The sequence below is a fragment of the Argentina silus genome (genome assembly GCF_951799395.1).
Source record: "Argentina silus genome assembly, chromosome: 2".
Lineage (NCBI taxonomy): Eukaryota > Metazoa > Chordata > Actinopteri > Argentiniformes > Argentinidae > Argentina > Argentina silus.
In genome coordinates, this window is record NC_139656.1 from 3705892 (window position 1) to 3724355 (window position 18464).

Below are 18464 nucleotides of genomic sequence, written 5' to 3' on the forward strand. Positions count from 1 at the left end.
ACTCATGATGTTCAATGTGGGGTAATGGAAAGAGTCACTTAAGAATAAGTATAAACAGGAAACCATAGACAGGCCAGACATGAATATGATACACCCAGAAACCACTAGCAAGGTTACAGCCAGCTCTGAATCCTTCCACAATCTTTTAGTTCCTTTTAAATCAAAACTGTGTGTGTGCGCGCGCGCGTGCGCGTGTGTGAGCTGTCAATGTCTAGCATTGATTCTGTCAGCATGAGGACCAAAGACACGTCAATGAAAGTCAAGAAAGTAGCCCTCAGCCATCAGAAACATAGCCAAAACCTTAGGCTTGTCAAAATCAACAGTTTGGAACATCACTAAAAAGAGAAAAAAGCACTGGTGAGCTCAGCAATCGCAAATGGGCTGGTAGGTCAAGGAAGACTTCTACAGTGGATGACCAAATTCTCACCAAAGAAAAACCCAAACTGATGTGAATGTGTCAGAGACTACCATCTGCAGAATACATCACCAGCCGAACTACAGAGGCTTCTCTGCAAGGAATAAACCACTAGTTATCCGAAAAAGGAGGTTAGGTTACAGTTAGCTAAAAAGTACATAAAAAGCCTGCAGAGGTCTGGAAAAAGGTATTGTGGACAGATTAATATTATCATGTGTGAGTGATTGCAAGAGGAAGTTTGGAGAAAAAAGCAACTGCCAAAGATTTACAGCATACCACCTCATCTGTGAAGCATGGTGGAGTTGTTATGGTTTGGGCATGTACAGCATACCACCTCATCTGTGAAGCATGGTGGAGTTGTTATGGTTTGGGCATGTACAGCATACCACCTCATCTGTGAAGCATGGTGGAGTTGTTATGGTTTGGGCATGTACAGCATACCACCTCATCTGTGAAGCATGGTGGAGTTGTTATGGTTTGGGCATGTACAGCTGCCACTAGAACTGGCTAACTTGTCTTAATTGATACAGCAAAATGTATTCTGAAGTGTACAGAAACATATTGTCTGTTCAAGTACAACCAAATGCCTCCAAATTCATTGGATGGCGTTTTATCATACAGTAAGACAATGACCCAAAACATACTGCCATAGCAACTAGGATGTTTTTCAGGGCCAAAAAGTAGTAATGTTCTTGACTGGCCACGCCAATCTTCAGATTTAAATCCAATTGATCATGAATTTCATTTCCTGATGAATGAGATTTTAGGCAAAAAGACCACAACATTCAACCAGTGAAGGTGGCTGCAGGACAGACTTGGTAGAGCATCACCAGAGATCATTATTGCATGCAATGGATTGTCGACCGAATACCAAACATGTGTGCATTATATGGTGCCCTGAAATAGGGGGACTATGTATAAAAAAGTGTTGTAATTTCTGAATGGTGAAACCAACATACAAAAATACCCTTGAATAAAAGCTGACAATATATACAGTACCTCATAGTAAGTGTTTGAATTCAAATCCAAATTTTTGGAGTACTGTCCCATTACTTACGGAGGGCACTGCATGTTAATACTATTCATACACGTCAATACGAAGCCTGCTGTCTTCACCTGGTGTTAGACACATTGTCTCACGTTGTCAAGTTGAGCTTTTTTGTGGTGACACAGTTTTGAGATGAGGCGTTCTCTCACCACTTCCTGTGAGAACCGAGCAACTACTTCTCTATCATCAGAGTTGTATTTTGCCCACCTCATCAACATTGTGTCTCACTCTATTCAGTTGGACTTTATTAACTTTATTGGCATGAGAAACAAACACGATTCAAAGACTGAGCATGACAAGTATTGATAGAATTCAAGAGCTGTACACACACACTTAACAATCACATAACAGTGTGGCACCTTATCAAGCATTTGTATGTGTGTGAGAGTGAATATGGGCGTCGGTGTGTTAGAGAATGTGTGGTGTGTGCCTACGTGTTTGTCTTTAATATGAAATGTATCAACTTATTTTCACGGTGCCGTAGCCTACACTCAACATTTAAAAACATTTAAATGTCTTTTTTGTTTCCTGACATGATCTGTTATTTTTCAATCATTTATGTTTCCTGACATGATCTGTTATTTTTCAATCATTTATGTTTCCTGACTTGATCTGTTATTTTTCAATCATTTTTGCTTCCTGACATGATCTATTATTTTTCAATCATTTATGTTTCCTGACATGATCTATTATTTTTCAATCATTTATGTTTCCTGACATGATCTGTTATTTTTCAATCATTTATGTTTCCTGACATGATCTGTTATTTTTCAAACAGTCCTATTTAGTCGACCATGGTTGAGTATCTGCACCATTTTGGTGAGAGAGAGGAACAGTGAAATTGAGCAAATATTTGTCTCTGAGGGAGAAAATATCCATTGCATGACATTCACCCCATGTCATATATTATATCAATGACAACCTGAAGTCATTTTCTCTACCTGAGGTTTTGGAATGTAGAGGTCTCTAACATTACAGTAATGATAACATACTGAACATATGTCTGTTCTTCAAAGAGGCGTTTGTGATCGTGGGCTTTGCAGACGCTGATACAGTAGCAATAGCAATTGAGAGTTAAAGTGTGACTCGCAGTCCCTAACCCCGTACCCCCCATTAACATTGTAGAGAAGAGACTCTGCCAGTTGAAAATGAGCAGAGCTCACAGGTGGGCAGGGTGATGTGGCTGAACACCAGGGCTAAACCAAGTCAGACAGGCTGGAGGAGGTGGGTCTCTCTGCAGCCTCACCCATGGTGAGGAACTCTGCCCAATTCTGGTAGAAGCCACGTGAGTAGACCCCCGTGTCGACGAGGAGGCCACACAGACGAGTCTGGCCGGTTTTGTTCCGCAGGGCAAGCTGTGCTTCACGCTCCGTCACGTTGTAGCTGATATTGACTACTTGCAGCAACAGCAGGTGTAGTAATCCCCCGGTGACCATACTGCTATACCAGGCACAAGTGAAGCACAGTGCGGAGCTAGAAAGATATCGTTTATAAGCTGTTAAAATACTAAATTAAAGTACTAAATACAAACATAAGTCTTACTTTACAGTGCAGATTTTTCCAGAAAAGATACGTTCATACAAAAAATACATGGTCATTTTCCGAAATAATAATTTGACACAGTTGATAACTATCTGGTGCCAAATAATATACAGTGGTGGTGCTTGTTTCCATGACTCCCTGATGAAGATGATGATGTTGATTATTATCACTATTACTGTTATTATCATGCAATTATGTCATTACCATTTTTCCATGTACTGTATGTATGCTTGGGTGTACCTGTACTGATTGTAGACCCCAGGGCAGTAAAGCAGGGCAGTCAGCAAGTATTGTCGAGGACACACGCTGCGCAGCACCAGACTGATCCCATACAGAGAGGTCAACAGGAAGATGAGGAGGGTCAGCAGGAAGCTGCGATGATTGGCCTGGCCCACGCAGCTGTTTATCCTGCCTCAGCAGTGACAGAAACAAAACACACACACACACACACACACACACACACACACACACACACACACACACACACACACACACACACACACACACACAACACACACATACAGAGGGACAAGACACTGTAGTGCCAGTCTTATATCCCCTCAATAGTACCACCCTCAGTACATCTTTGCATGTCTGCAGGTGGGAGAGCAGATAGTTGTAGATAGTCTAACTGTGTATGGTTGTTTTGGTGTATGCTACAGTAGCTACTAAATACCATACGTAACAGATTGTCCTGGTTTGAGGTCAGGTTGCTTCACTCTGCTGAATGGTGAACCCCTGTGGGCTTTGCACATGTCTCTACAGCCTGGTCAGATCTTGTGATGTCATTTTGGCCTGAAAGTGTGAGAGTTCCTGAGATGGTCTAGTGTGGGAGAGAATTGTTTGTGCTTAAAATACCCAATTAAACCAATTAAACTGTGGTTATGGTAGTTGTGGTTATACAGTATCTAGGCTAAATCCTGTCTTTCGGTTTATGAGTTTGCAGGATAGATATACTGACACAGTGCCCTCCATAAGTATTGTAAAGAAGAAGAATTGTGTCTTCTTTTAGCTCTATCCTTCAACAGTTTGGATTTGAAAACAATTAATATGAGGTTAAAGTAGATATTCTCAGCTTTAATTCAATGTTTTCTTTTTTCAGATTGGTTTCACCATTTAGAAATTGCAACCCTTTTTATACACAGTCCCTCTATTTCAGGGCACCAAACGTGTTGGAAAATTGGCTTGACAGGTGTTTCTGGTTTGTCAGGTGTGCTCCGTTACATCATTTGTAAAACATATTGCCATACTAGGGAGTTTTTCATGCCCAAAAAGCGGTAACGTTTTTGACTGGCCAAGTCAATTATCAGATTTAAATCCAATTGAACATGCATTTCATTTTCTGATGATAAGATTTTAGGTAAAAAGTCCTCAAAACAGACCTCAAAACAAAACAATAACAACTCGTTATTGTATGCAAAGGATTGAATCAGCCAAATACTTAACAAGAGTATTTAGTATTTCCCAATACCTTTGGAGCCCTGAAATAGGGGGAATATGTTTAAATGTTGTACTTCCTAAATGGTGAACCCAATCTAAAAAAAAAAAACATTGAATTAAATCTGAGAATCTCTACCTTGACCCCATAGAAACTGTTTGATTTAAAATCCAAACTGTTAGGGTTAGAGGGTTAGGGTTAGGATTAGGGTTAGGATTAGGGTTAGGGTTAGGGTTAGGGTTAGGGTTAGGGTTAGAGCTAAAAGAAGACAAAATGCTTCCTCTTTCCAAAACTTATGGAGGGCATGATAAGAAAGACACATTTTCCATGGTCTAGTTGTTGAGTAGTCTGAATCAATCAGTCTGGTCATCCTGCCTCCACCAGACGAATGATGTAAGAAATGATTCACAAATGACCCCCCAAAACAGACAGAGGTATTTAATGGCACCCACCAGATACAATGGTGGTCCAGGCGCTGGACACAGGCTCCACAGATTCTGCAATGTCCTGCCCGTGGGGGGCGCGTCACTCTGCACACAGGACACCTGCCCCCTTTCATGGTCCGAAACCCTGCCTGCCTTTCCGCTGCTCTCTCAGAGGTGGTTGACACCACTGGCTGGCCAGCTCCACTATGGTCAACAGAGTCTTTGTCGGGCAGTTCGTTATAACTGGTGATGATGCTTTTGTGTGAGTCAGCCAGGGATGGCTTCACAAAGCCTGGCCGCCTCTTGGTGTGTACAAGGCAGACCAGAGTGAGAACCATACCTGCTGTCACGGTCAACAGCTGCAGGTGAGTGACGTCCCCGCGAGGTAAGACCTCTGTGATGAAAAGGAAGTACATGTAGGCTAGGGAGAAAAGGGCCAAGGTGAGGAAGAATAGGGTGCGTCTCTTCTTCCGGTGTGTGGCGTAGTAGTACCACAGCACCAGGCCAGGCAGTGCTGTCAGAGTGACTATGCCCAGCAGGAAGTGTAGTGCTGCCACCCGCAGTAGAAGAGGAAGAAGCACCAAAGCTGGGACCATAGAGATCTCCACCTGCCTGTCCCCTGACAACAATGGCACCCTCAGCCGGTCCATCACTGCAACAATCCCTGGAGACAGTGAATGAAGCTTCTGAGGCTTGCCCTTTAGCCATCTAAAAAAGAGGGTGATAGAGAGAGAGAAAAAGAAAAGAAAGAGGGAAGGGGGTTTCATTTTAAACATGGAGTGTACCTCTCAGTCTCTGATCCTCTTCTCGACCCCACCCTCTCACCTGTTGCAGGCTTCGTCCAGATCCTCACAGTCACAGCAGGATCCATAGTGATTTACATCACACTCACAACAACACATTGGGTCACCAGGCTCAGGAGGTTTAAACTTCTCCCACTTCATTCTTGGTTATTCAGAACCGCTTAGACTTCCTGTACAAATAAACAGTAACAGTAAAAAGAAACAGTCAGGCCACATAACAATCAATGTGACATGATGTCACCTTCCATAATACTTGAAGTCAACTGCCGCTTCTGTAGCGACTTGCTTCTTGCTCTAGAATTGTGTGTGCGTGTGGGTTGTGGCTTGAACTAAACCAGTCTAGACGGCTAAATAAGTGTTCAGGTTGCAGGCAAGTTTACACATCATCTTAGCATAGTTGAGCAAACTACGGTTCAATGTTTTGTCCTGGATGATGCATCTCTAAGCATCATAATAACTTGATTTACTAGAGTAAGCCATTTACTGGTAGCTTGATCTCCCACAGACAGTTCATCATCATGAAGACAGCATTTCACTTAAGTTATCTGAAGGTCTCCATTACTTGCATGAACTCACCCCCCCCCCCCCCCCCCTCTCTCTCTCTCTCCGGCCTCTTGCTCTCTCTCTCTCTCACACACACACACACACACACATTTTCGGTTTCATTAAAGTGGCAGAGGGAAATAGATCTTTAGTTAATTTAATAATTTTAAATGGCTTTTAACAAGTTCCACAATGCAATACATTCCCCTCAGTACTATTATCACATTTAGAAACTAGGCCACTATGTCCTCAGAGACGACCTATCTGGGCCAACCCAACCAAGGTCCCCAACTCACGTAGCAATATGCATTGATGGAATGTACAGCTCTGAGCGGCTGATTGCGTTGTCATCTGATTAAGCCTACTCTATTTCAAATATAGCTTTGTGACCTTGAGTAGATTAAAGTTGCCCTACTGTTGCGCTTACATATGGATTGACTATACATTCGCCCTTAGTAAGTGAATTTAAAGTAAAATATAATGCCGAGCGCATTTGAAAAATAACAGGTTGAATTAATAATTGGACGAATAAAAGTTGATTCATTATACTAAACATAATTAAAATGGGCAAATCTAAAACCAATAGGCCTATGAACGCAATTTTATTGGATGGTATGTAGATATCTAATAATTTCTGGGGGATGTTCAAGTGAGATGCACAAGCACGTTCCATTATAATTAGCATATACAATTAATTATTAACTATTAACCATTCACGTTTGTAATGGACTGAGGCTTTTCATAAATAAAAGTCTTCTCGAAGATAACCAACCTTTTGTTTTCCAGGCAAGCTATTCGATTTCTTCTTTCATCTATGTCCCAATGTAGGCTATTTGTTCAGGAGAGTGACCGTTAACTGGGATCACTCCATGGCCGTGCAGTCAGGTTGATAGGATTAACCTATAAGGTCGAACATTCCTTAGTCAAGAGTCCGAAGTGGCTGCCAACTGCAAGAACCTATCCCAAATATCCCAGTTGAAGAACTTTTTCTCGCAATTTTCCCGGTCGATTTTCAAAAAATATAATTTTCTTCAGGTCCTCCTTATTCCGTTGGATAGTAGCAATATGTCATCGAAGTACTGTTTGAGAGAGTAGTCAGTTAATGACTGGGTCCGGTGACAGTGTTGAAAAAGGAAATTGGCATGCTTGCCGTGGTGGCGACAGTGTTTCTGGCAGCGGGAGAGATGGTGGTGCGCATTTCACGAATTCCCACAGGGACTGTCACTACAACGCTTTCGAATGACAACTTAAATCCCCCAAGGCAAACGCGTAGCTCATTCGAGTTGTTATCTAGACATATAAACACTGAAATGAACATATCTCCATTCATTCAATGAAACTGACATCCTGTGGAGGACTTAGGGAGCAGCACCTATATGCTTACCTGCATAGTCCTTAGAGTTGAAGAGTAGTTGTCAGTTTGTCTCTGTCATTAGCTACATGAGATCATCTACTATTTTCTATCCATTGCCACTGCTGCACTGTATGTTGGTCCTTTCAATATGTGCACCTGTATCATTGTGCAAGGTCTCAATAGAAAGACCTAAATGTATTATCAAATCAAAAACAAACAAACTCTCCCTCTCACACCTATGAATTGACTAGCACCCATCTCTGCCATGGGTTCTACAGTCCTGCAAGTCACTCACTAGTCTCAGTTGCGTGCTCTTGCTTTAATGGCCTTTAAAATTAGTCTGATACCATTTAGGTTTTAGACCTTGAGTTTCCGACATGTAAGTTTAGATTCTACTTTGTAATCTCACTACTGGCTGGTGTGTCTGTAGCAGGGCTCCATGAAAAGGGGTTGGCATTGTTGTCCCCCTGCATGTTTGTCTGATAACACTGAGGTGTGAGAAAGCCCAACAACAACAACTGATAATCCATACAGATGAGTGGGCGTCAGTGGGGGAGACATGAGACAGGCAGTTATGTATTGAATGAGAGGATCCGTGGAACAGCCCCACCCTTTGGTATCATATTTCTTCCCCCTGCTGCAATCGGACCTTTCCTCTTTGCTCACTCAGAAGAGTCTAGAAGTGTCACTGTGGCTGAAACTAGCTCTATGTGACTTAATGCCCTGCTGGAATGACCTGGATGTGTTTGATAATGTCTGAAATGACCTTAAATGTCAGTGTACGCAGAAATGATGGTGGATAGAGGCCATGCAGCACATGTTGTGGAGAGAACACATTTTGAGATTCGACAAATATAGATTTCTAGGGGGTCAAATCATAATCAAAACCCAAATGGCAGATCTGAGCCAAGGCCCAGGCGTGCGGTTACAGCAAGAAAGAGCAGCCAGCAACAAAAACAGGTCACAGACAAGCTTTCTCACATGCACATGATAACAAAAACATACTGTAGGCACATTTGTATCCGTTTACATGTTATTTGGACTATAGTGATGTGAAAAGAATTACCCCACATACCCCATTGACTGGAAATAACACATTTACACATTTCATAATACAGTAGTTTTCACTTCTTCATGAGAGACCTTGACTAGGTATCATACTGTGAAATAAATTGCAGCATGGCCATTACACACACACACACACACACACACACAAATGGGGAGACATTTTAATCCTCTTAATGTTCACTTTAGTGATACTGTTTACATAGACTGAATCAATGCAAACGATGATGCTACTCTTGCCCCTGTGGGGTACGCTCCCATTAGTCAAGATGGAGCCGGAACCAAGAGGCACTTTACCTATGAGATACAGACTCTCTAATCTATTTTTGTCGGGTTAATGCAGTCAGGAGCAGACAAGAAGGGTTATCTAAAATGTGAAGCCTTTGTCAGCAAAAGTGGGATGAAGTAATGTATGTGTAAAGCTTTAAGGTTATACTGTTTTCAAAGCAGGGAAATAGTTTGGCTTCTATGCTGGGGTGTCATGTCATAAAGCCACCACTGAGGGGCCTCAGAGACCCTTGTGTCATTTTCATTTCATCATCTGATAATTTTCATGACATGATGTACCATTTGGCCATGACCACTGTTATTGCTAAAAACAACTTGAGCAGGTTTCACTGAAGTAAACATCTTCGTTCCTTCCCAACATCTTCCTTCCTTGCCCACATTATCATTCACTGAATGTGAATTCCGTAAATCAAAGAGTTAACACTTTTGCCAAGTATAATATGCAAATCATCAATGTTCACTTGAAACTAGATGAGTCTCTCTGAGGTTACATAGTGTCTGAATTTCTGAGCATGTTTGAGTGTAACTAATTACACACAATTCCATTTGTTATCCATGAGTTATCTTAGGAGATGTTGGTGTGTGTGTGTGTGTGTGTGTGTGTGTGTGTGTGTATGTGTGTGTGTGTTTTTAGGTTGTGTGCCATGCAAAAATGAATTGTAGGAAAGCAGATAGCTATGTCAGAGGGTGTGTGTGTGTGTGTGTGTGTGTGTGTGTGTGTGTGTGTGTGTGTGTGTGTGTGTGTGTGTGTGTGTGTGTGTGCGTGTGTGTGTGTGCGTGTGTGTGTGTGCGTGTGTGTGTGTGTGTGTGTGTGTGTGCTTGCATGTGTGTATAATGGGGTGGGAGAGGAGGGGGCTGATTTAGAGGCTCTCCCCTTTGCCACATCTCTCAGTGCTGCTGAGATCTGAGATCATTATGGGCCCCTTGTGTTTCTTCCGACCCCCACTCTTCCTTCCTCACCTGCTCCTTGCCTCACTCGCAGGTAAGAAAGCCTTTCCCCTCATCATACAACTCAAATCGATACAGAACAATTCAGACTAGATTAGATTAGAGACACTTGCAAAGCATATAAACACATACAGTACACATACACATTCCACATCACAACTGCCTTTGATTAATTCTGATTGCACTATTGATGTATGTACTGTAGAACAACAGTTATATAACATCAGATGATTCAATATCCAATGTCAAAACTCCAGCCTCTCACAGTTGTGACGATACAGTAATGTTTTCATTACGTTTTCAATCAATGGAGTACCTTATGTGACCATGCATCTGTGGGTTTCAGTGTGCATGTGAGGCCCAGCATAAATTCAGAGAGTTGAATCCTGATTTGTTTGTTTCTGCCTGAATTACTCCTGCCATGAAAGACAGTTTGTGCTGGGCCCTGAGCTTCGTGATCAGCAGCATTTTGATACTTTAATCCGTGTGACTTTTGTGTCTCTAATTTTAGAAAAGAGATTTAGTGTCACTACTCCAGAGTATTTATAGCAGCTAGACTGGAGTGTGTGCGTGTGTGTGCGTGCACGTGTGTGTGTGTGTGTGTGTGTGTGTGTGTGTGTGTGTGTGTGTGTGTGTGTGTGTGTATGTGTGTGTGCAGTGTGTGTGTAACCGTGCCTCTCCTTTTGACAGGGGGACTTCTCTCTCTCTGTTTAGTCTGTGATGGTGCTACTCTGCCTAACCTCACTCAAGATGCTGCTGTTACTCACGGCCCTGTAACAGACACCCCAGCACAACAAGAGCCCGCCTCCGACACAACCAACACCTCACAGTCCACCGAGGGGGGCCTTGTGGTGCGGCAGCACCCCGAGAAAGAGAAAGCAGTGGCGGGAGAGGACGTGGTCTTCTCCTGCTTGCTGACCGGAGGTGAACCGGAGGGAGTGGAGGTTCAGTGGGTGCTCAACAGGCTAGAGGAGAGGCATGTAGTACTGGAGGGCAACCAGACCTCTGAAGATACATTTGCAGGCCGGGCGTTCATCAGTGGGAACCCAGTGGCTGGAGACTTCTCCATGATGTTGCGGAATGTATCCAAAGAAGACAGAGGCATTTACATGTGTCTCCTCACCCCCCCTAATGGCACCACTCTAGAGGGCAGTGGGACAAAGCTAAGCATCCGTAAGGACCTGAGTTAGGAATGCCGGATAGTTTGCCAGGGAATAACAAGCTTAGCAGTAAGGAGCAGCTGTGGCCAGGCAACACTCAGTGACTGAGCCTGTTCATATCTAAATTATATTGTTGTTTACTATTTGAGAATGGCATAGATCAGTGGTTCCCAACCTGGGTGGGGGGTGGTCATGACACCTTGGTAGATTTGAGGCATTATACAAAAAAATGCAAATAACTACATGAATCAATTCTACGACATTGCCAGAGCGCATTATTTACAGAGGAAACAGGATAATGACAGCATGAAACTGAACAAAATTATACCAAGACACCTTCAGGCAGTGACTGACTTTTTCTGATATATGAATATAGAAAATACAATGTGCTTTTTTCTTCAAAAGGGGGGTGTGTGAATTTGATTAGGTGAAAAAGATTGGGAACCCCTGGCATAGATAGATCTGGCTTGATACAAACCTGTTCAATACATCCTGTAGTTATGAGTATAGCATGTAGCTGTAGAGTCCAAGCCCAGTCGTCATCATCATACAGTTGAATGAGCTCTCACCAGATCTCCTTCCACAGGTGTTCTCGTAATGGAGGACGGGTCAGTGGGCACCTTGATTGGCATCGTCGTGGCAGCTGTGGGTGTGGTTGGGGGGCTTATAGCTGTGACACTGACACAGTTGAAAGATAAGCTGAATTGTATGCAGAAGTGAGAAGGTGAGAGAGTCAACTCTGGGTGAATGTTCAGATGGAAGAATGCACTCAGAAAAGTCAGGGGTAAGAAGAACCCCTTGAAGCCTCAGCTGGAATAAGACACTGCTGTAGTTCTGTCACTGGGAGTTTGTTAGTGTGCCAGCTATGATGATGGAGAGGACCTTTACACTCACTGCAGTCCAAATCATACCCTGCTGTGTCTGTGACACACACACACATGCACATAGATCCAGTGTCAGACTCCAGAACCATGGCCCAGACAGAAATGGACAGGAGCAGGTGACAGAGACAGAGAGAATGTTTTAGGATTCACTACTAGGTCTATACACTGGGTAAATCCATCCTGTTTTCTTCTCTTCACAGGGTGAGACCAGGACAAATGACTATCTATATCCCTTTAATTCCTGTTTTCTTCTGGTGTCATGAGGACTGACTGATTCACTGGTGTGAGACATTTTGTTCTTCTCTTTTTTCAACTGCACCCCTGCTTCTGTTCCTGCCTGGCAAGATGATTCACATCTCATCCGTCTGAGGGACCAACTCCATTTCTGGACACTATTTATGGCACCCTTCCTCTGAATATGTGTATGTGTTTGTGTGCCTTGCTTTGCTTTGTCATTTCTGTGAGTTTATGCATTTCAGAATACTAAGCATATATTTTCCGGTTATTTAGGCTTTTGGACGTTTTTCACAGTAAGAAATGTTAAACTAGAAACATGGTTTATGCTATGTGTAATGCTAACTGCTCAATGGCTGAATGGCATCTAAGGATTCAAATAGCCACAGGAGGAACCATACAACTGTGCTAGGAGTTTCAGCTAGTGTAACTATGCCGTTTTCAAGGCGTTTTGAGTTTAAGTGTATATGTGTTGGTGAAAAAACATGTCAAATTGTTTGAAAACGTCTGCTTGTTTTTAAATGTGTCGAAACACTTCATCAACACATTTGAGTCAATATATGAATTGCATAGCATAAGCGATTTGCTCTCCATCAGTAAACCTGGTCACATGGTGTGTATATCTATAAAAGACCTCCAGCAGAGAAAGATGTCAAGGAAACATGATTTATTCCCATTAATTTATTTTCATGAGACTCAATACAATATATGACATAAATATACCAGAATGATTGAGACAATAAAGTTCTAATACACAGATAATCTCACACATTCACAAAAACATTATCATTGACATCAACAACATCACTGTATCCACACAGAGAAATGGGAGAAAAAAATAAATCACATCTGAGAGGCAGGAAGAGGACATGGGCCTCAACCTCCTGAAATAAACATGGTGCCTCTGTCCCTTTACCCCTGTGTGCATTCCCATTTTTATTAACAATCTCTATTGGTATTGCTCACACCGACAGGCCTGGAAGGTGACACTCCACTGCAAACCCCCTTCATTACAGCTAGTAGTTAAGTGCAAGTGTAGCACCTGATGGGGGGCCCACTGATTCTTGGCTGCAACAAGGGGGTATTAGTTATTCTGTGCTCATGGCTCACAAAGGGGGCTGATGGGATAAGACAAAGCGCGTCCGCGCGATATGGTGAGCTGCTGTGGTGTTGCTACAAATGTAATAGACTGTCTCTCCATGTGAGATTTGGTATCAATGAATTCAAGTTCAAACCCAGAGAAAGATTCCAGTACCGCCTTGCACGAGGCAATATGGTTCAAAAATAAAAATAGAACGTGGGTGTGATGAATAGTGTTGGAATGTGGAGGTGGGGGGGGTAAACACTTAGGAATGACTGAGGTGTGAGAACAGTGAGGACATGTGGCCTGAGCAGACATTCACAAACAGGGGCCACTGAGACACTGCACTGCACACTGGGGCTGGGAGGGCTTTGAGAGGGGACCCAGGAGGTAAGAGCTTACTCCTCCAGAGAACGGAAGGAGTTCTGCATGTCCTCCAGCAGCTGGGCGTAGTCTGCCTTGATCTTGGCCTCGCCCTCCTTCACTGGGTCCTGAAACAACAACAACAACAGAAGCGCGGAGGCACTCGCGTCACAGGGGATTCCCGCAATGCGTGAGCAAAGAGGAGTTTGAAGAGGAGCGTGTCTCCGCAGATGAACGCGGTTAAAGAGGCTGAACAAGTGACTGTCCTGTACGGTACCTTGAACTTCATTGAGCTGATCTTGTAGAGGATCTCTCCCATATGCTCCCGGATCATAGACCAGGTGATCTTGTTGTCGCTCTGGGCTGTGGTCTCCACTGCATGTCGCGCCATATCGTAGAACGCAATCATGTTAGAGAGGATCCCCACTGTCTTGTAGAAAGGACAGAACCTTTGGAAGGGGGGGGTAAAGAAGAACACAACAATTTAAATCGTTATCAAGCCATCCCGAGTGTGATTACCGTCAATGATGAACAGGTAAATGTGTGCCGATGTTTGTGTACTCATCTCACCTGTCATATGGGGTATAACCGTTCTGTTGTAGGAAGTCATCCTTAATGAGTTTAGCCACCTCCAATGTGATCTTGTCAGACTCGGCTAGAGATGCCTGTTATCAAGATGACAGGAAGATGATAGGAATCAATCCGTACATATAATCAGCATCAATCAATCAATCAATGCAGAATATGAAACTGGAATGCTAACCTTAACTCTGCCTTACCTTGCCCACAAGCTGCACAATCTCAGCCAGATCCTCCTCCTCCTGCAGGATCTCCTTGGCCTTGGTGCGCAGGGGCACAAACTCGGGGAAGTGCTTGTCGTAGTACTCATCCAGAGCACGTGTGTACTTGCTGTAGCTGATCAGCCAGTTCACTGAGGGGAAGTGCTTTCTCTGAGCCAGTTTCTTATCCAAACCCCAGAACACCTGACAGACAAGAGAAAGAGTCAGAGAGACATACAGACAGGATAAATACAGACGGGAGTGGGGATCAGGTTGAGTAAAGATTAACATTATTGGACTGAAGAAGTATTTTGAATGGTGTTACCTGTACAATACCCAGAGTGGCTGAAGTGACAGGATCAGAGAAGTCTCCACCAGGGGGTGATACACTGGGAGGAAACAACAAAAGCTCAAGTTACTAACGCCACATGGTGGCCCTTTCTTAACTGACATGAAACATGATCCCTTGCATTCTTTCCTCCGTCCTCCACTTGCTTCCTACTCAACACGCATAGGAGGAGAAGATCTAGGTTCCTCCCCTTAGATGTTCTCCTCCAATACTAGGGAGAGGACGAGGAATCGAGTTTCTAATTGAGAAAGCGCCTCTCTATTCACTGTAATACAGGATCTGAGGAAGCTCAAATAGACCATGTACAGCAGGTATCAGGTGTTGCAGGACTCTAACAAGAGTGGAGGAGGTTCCCCCTGCTGGTAGACAGATGTACTACTCACGCTCCCACAATACTGACGCTGCCCTCTCTCTCAGGGTTGCCAAGGCACTTCACCCGCCCGGCACGCTCATAGAAGGAGGCCAGCCTGGCCCCCAGGTAGGCAGGGTAACCGCTGTCTGTGGACAAGAGCACACAGATTTGTGATTGGCTCACGGTGAGTGACATGTTGCTGTGATGGGGCTTAAAAGACATCACTTGTGATTGGCTCAATGTACTTACCAGCAGGCATCTCAGCCAATCTTCCTGAGATCTCCCTGAGGGCTTCGGCCCATCGGGAGGTGGAGTCGGCCATCATGCTCACGTGGTAGCCCATGTCTCTGAAGTACTCAGACAGCGTGATTCCTGCAGAGGCGCACATGTATAAATCAAACTCAGAAGCACAGACACGGAACAAGATTCAATAAAATCTGTTTTTGATGTATTTTTTTCTGTGAAGCGCATTGTATTGCGTGCGTGTATGAAATGTGCTTCAGAAATAAAGTTTAATTTGATTGGATTACACCAAATGTGATCTTGAAGGTGATTGGCTGGTACCTGTGTAAATGGAGGCCTCTCTAGCTGCGACGGGCATGTTTGAAGTGTTGGCCACAAGAGCTGTTCTCTTCATGATGCTCTCCACCTTCCCATCCACTTCCATTGTAAGCTATTAGGCAGAGACAAATATCATCAATCAGACTGCAGCCAAATTAGACACAATGACAAATCAAACATCCCTATGCAACTTATCAAACTTCATTAACCTACTGTCATTCTCTTTGATTTCATGTCGTCCATCATAGTAATCTTCAACATGGACACTCACTAACCTCAGGGAAATCGCGCAACACTTCAGACATCTCATTCCCACGCTCTCCACAGCCCACGTAGACGATGACGTCACTGTTGGAGTACTTGGACAGGGACTGTGAGATCACTGTCTTCCCACATCCAAAGGCTCCTGGGATAGCTGTGGTCCCTCCCTGGACACATCTGTACAGACACAGAGACAGAACCGTACACAGACAAGGTGCGTCAGTGGCTTTAGTTTCTAGCAAATCACTTTCCATTTAAGGGAGACACAGTCTTGAGAACAAAGGAGAGGATACAAGGTGAAAGTGGGTAAACATTTTTTTTTTTTTTTTTAAAAGGATGTGAAGAGAATTATACTCACGGGAAGAGGGCATCCAGCACTCTCTGGCCAGTAAGCAGAGGATGATTGGCAGGAAGCTTCTCTGTGACAGGACGAATCTGTCGTACTGGCCAAACTTGCAGCATGGTAAACTTCTCCTTCACACCCTCAAACTCCAGTTCCAGCACCACATCCTGACACACGCAGACAAAATGCAACAAAAAAACAGGGATAAGTGGGGTTGATAATCACATCCTCATAGAATTATTCTAACAGAAACAGAATAATAATAGAAAATATGGTTTGGTTTAGTTTTGAGGGCACTCACAGAGACATCATAGTTTCCAGGTGGGGCAAGGTAGGTGACTGTCCCTCTATTACGAGGTGGACACATTAGCTTGTGTTTGATCAGGGAGTTCTCAAATACCAGGCCATAGATATCCCCGCCTGTTATGTGACTGCCAACCTTCGGATGAAGAGAACAGACTTAGTCTCACGAGATGGAACACATTTCAGAGGGGACAGAGATGTGCACGGGGACGCACGCATACTCTCTCTCTTTCTCTCTGCCTCTCTCCTTACCCGAAGACTCTGGCCAGGTGAGAACTCCCACTTGATATCACGGTTGAGGGCTCCAATGTTGACTCCTCTAGGGATGTAAATGCTTTGGGTGAGGTCATTGATGTCTTTTAGGGGACGCTGGATCCCATCAAAGATGGACCCCATGCATCCCGGCCCCAGCTCCACAGAGAGGGGCTTTCCTGTCCGGAGGACGGGGTCTCCAACAGACACACCCGCTGTAGCACACATTCAGGAAAACAAACTCACACAGTACATGCCAGACATAGGCTGGAAGCAGGCAGACAACAGTGTCAGTGAGCTTGGTATGTAGGGTAAACACATAAAGAATTTAAAGACCATCAAGGGAAGGTGTTAGTGGGTCAAGCTATACGTGTATGTAACGACTAGGTGGTATGGCTTGTCAAAAAGATACAAGTCTCCTCGTAGACCTGTATGGTGGCCATGTCCCCCTCTAGACGGATGATCTCTCCCACAAGCTCACTATGGCCCACACGCACCAGCTCGTACATGGCTGCTCCTGCCATGGCGGTGGCTGTCACCACTGTTGGTTACACGGAACAGATTTAAAAAGTGTCATTCACAGAGGACAAAGCAGTCCCAAAATAACCATGCAAGAGTAGCAAAAAAAGATTGACAACTTGGTTATTGGCTTCTTGATTGTCTAACTGGAGATTAGGACTACAAACAATTGTATAATCATGGATTGTCTGTATGAGTGAGAGTCAAGGTTAGCATAATCAGCATAGGGGTGCAGTTTTATTGCTACATTGCTACATGGCATTTTTCTGGCAAGGCTGTGTTTCTAGCCAAGCGTTGACCTCTCCTTGGTTTCATAAGAAACTGAGGGCATCATCTATGATCACTGACCTGGACCAGATACTCCATGCACATATCCAAACTCGCTTTCCCTCTCCTCATCTCGGATTCTGGGAAGCTTGGAGGTGTCCATGATGAAAAAGTGTGTTACCTGTAAAATACAGAGGGGACAAGAGCGAGGAAGATCTAGGAATGAGACATTCCAATGATGATGATATTCAGCTTCAGACCACACACAGAATCATAACACCAATTCCTAAGGCACAGTGAATGAATGGTTGACGTGTGTAGCAGCTACAGAACTACTAGCTAATGAGCTTCGCAGCCATCTGTTCACAACAAGAAGGAGAAAACACACAGACATGACCCTCACATATTAATACAAATCGCGTATTACCGTATAGCAATCTGACTAGCTATGAATCTACTAATTCCAGATTAAGCTTGACGCCAATGAATAGGCTTTTGGGTGAGCTATTAGCTAGCTAGCTAGCTAGCTAGCTAAGCTGATTGCAGTACGAGTCTGTCAGGTGACGAGTAAAACGGGAAGGTAACCGATAGCAAGCTATCAATTCCCACCTCTGTCCGTGGCTAGCTAGAAATAATACATGCACATGATGTACAGCAAACTGAATAAATGCGAGTAGCTAATGTGCTTCGTTTTAGTTACCTTATCTTAGTATGCAATGGTCCAGGGTCCTTCAGAAATGTATGGCCGAGATGGATGAGGAGGGAGGTTATTGCTAGAGTGCGTGATCAGCTGACAGGCGCAAGACTATCTTGGGAAAATATTCTCCATTGTGGCTCGTGGGGGAAACAACGTTCATAGGGGAAGATAGGCTTCCAGTAGCCAAAAT

General features: G+C 43.9%; 3 protein-coding genes across 3 annotated transcripts; 1 reads left to right on the forward strand and 2 right to left on the reverse strand.

Moving 5' to 3' along the window:
- Nucleotides 1-1708: 1708 nt before the first annotated feature.
- LOC310818995 (palmitoyltransferase ZDHHC23-A-like) lies at nucleotides 1709-7276 on the reverse strand. The gene is made up of 5 exons (XM_083690155.1): nucleotides 6987-7276; nucleotides 5694-5841; nucleotides 4896-5576; nucleotides 3246-3413; nucleotides 1709-2936 (listed from the first exon to the last, which is right to left on the reverse strand). The coding sequence occupies exons 2-5, from the start codon at nucleotides 5810-5812 to the stop codon at nucleotides 2660-2662; spliced, it is 1245 nt and encodes a 414-aa protein (XP_083546281.1). The 5' UTR covers nucleotides 5813-5841; nucleotides 6987-7276; the 3' UTR covers nucleotides 1709-2659.
- Nucleotides 7277-9829: 2553 nt separating this feature from the next.
- On the forward strand, nucleotides 9830-11749 carry LOC310818551 (uncharacterized protein; the record flags this gene model as incomplete). The annotated part of the gene is made up of 3 exons (XM_083689534.1): nucleotides 9830-9903; nucleotides 10560-11042; nucleotides 11616-11749. Exons 1-3 carry the CDS (start codon nucleotides 9837-9839, stop codon nucleotides 11747-11749), a joined length of 684 nt encoding a protein of 227 aa, XP_083545660.1. The 5' UTR covers nucleotides 9830-9836.
- A 1050-nt stretch (nucleotides 11750-12799) lies between these two features.
- LOC310824577 (V-type proton ATPase catalytic subunit A-like) lies at nucleotides 12800-18386 on the reverse strand. Its single transcript, XM_083697240.1, has 15 exons — nucleotides 18278-18386; nucleotides 17659-17758; nucleotides 17204-17332; nucleotides 16792-17006; nucleotides 16538-16675; nucleotides 16252-16403; nucleotides 15908-16070; nucleotides 15636-15744; nucleotides 15321-15443; nucleotides 15103-15217; nucleotides 14696-14759; nucleotides 14371-14574; nucleotides 14162-14256; nucleotides 13869-14040; nucleotides 12800-13719 (listed from the first exon to the last, which is right to left on the reverse strand). The coding sequence occupies exons 2-15, from the start codon at nucleotides 17738-17740 to the stop codon at nucleotides 13627-13629; spliced, it is 1854 nt and encodes a 617-aa protein (XP_083553366.1). The 5' UTR covers nucleotides 17741-17758; nucleotides 18278-18386; the 3' UTR covers nucleotides 12800-13626.
- Between the last annotated feature and the right edge of the window lie 78 nt (nucleotides 18387-18464).

What these genes read in the sequence shown, in the direction of transcription:
- LOC310818995 (XM_083690155.1), bottom strand. Translation starts at nt 5,812, where the DNA reads ATGAAGTGGGAGAAGTTTAAACCTCCTGAGCCTGGTGACCCAATGTGT. An exon ending in CTGGACCACCATTGTATCTG is followed by an intron (nt 3,414 to 4,895) that starts GTGGGTGCCATT and finishes CTGCTGAGGCAG; the next exon opens with GATAAACAGCTGCGTGGGCC. An exon ending in GGGGTCTACAATCAGTACAG is followed by an intron (nt 2,937 to 3,245) that starts GTACACCCAAGC and finishes ATATCTTTCTAG; the next exon opens with CTCCGCACTGTGCTTCACTT.
- LOC310824577 (XM_083697240.1), bottom strand. Translation starts at nt 17,740, where the DNA reads ATGGACACCTCCAAGCTTCCCAGAATCCGAGATGAGGAGAGGGAAAGC. An exon ending in CACCTGGCCAGAGTCTTCGG is followed by an intron (nt 16,676 to 16,791) that starts GTAAGGAGAGAG and finishes CTTCATCCGAAG; the next exon opens with GTTGGCAGTCACATAACAGG. An exon ending in GGTTATACCCCATATGACAG is followed by an intron (nt 14,041 to 14,161) that starts GTGAGATGAGTA and finishes CCCCTTCCAAAG; the next exon opens with GTTCTGTCCTTTCTACAAGA.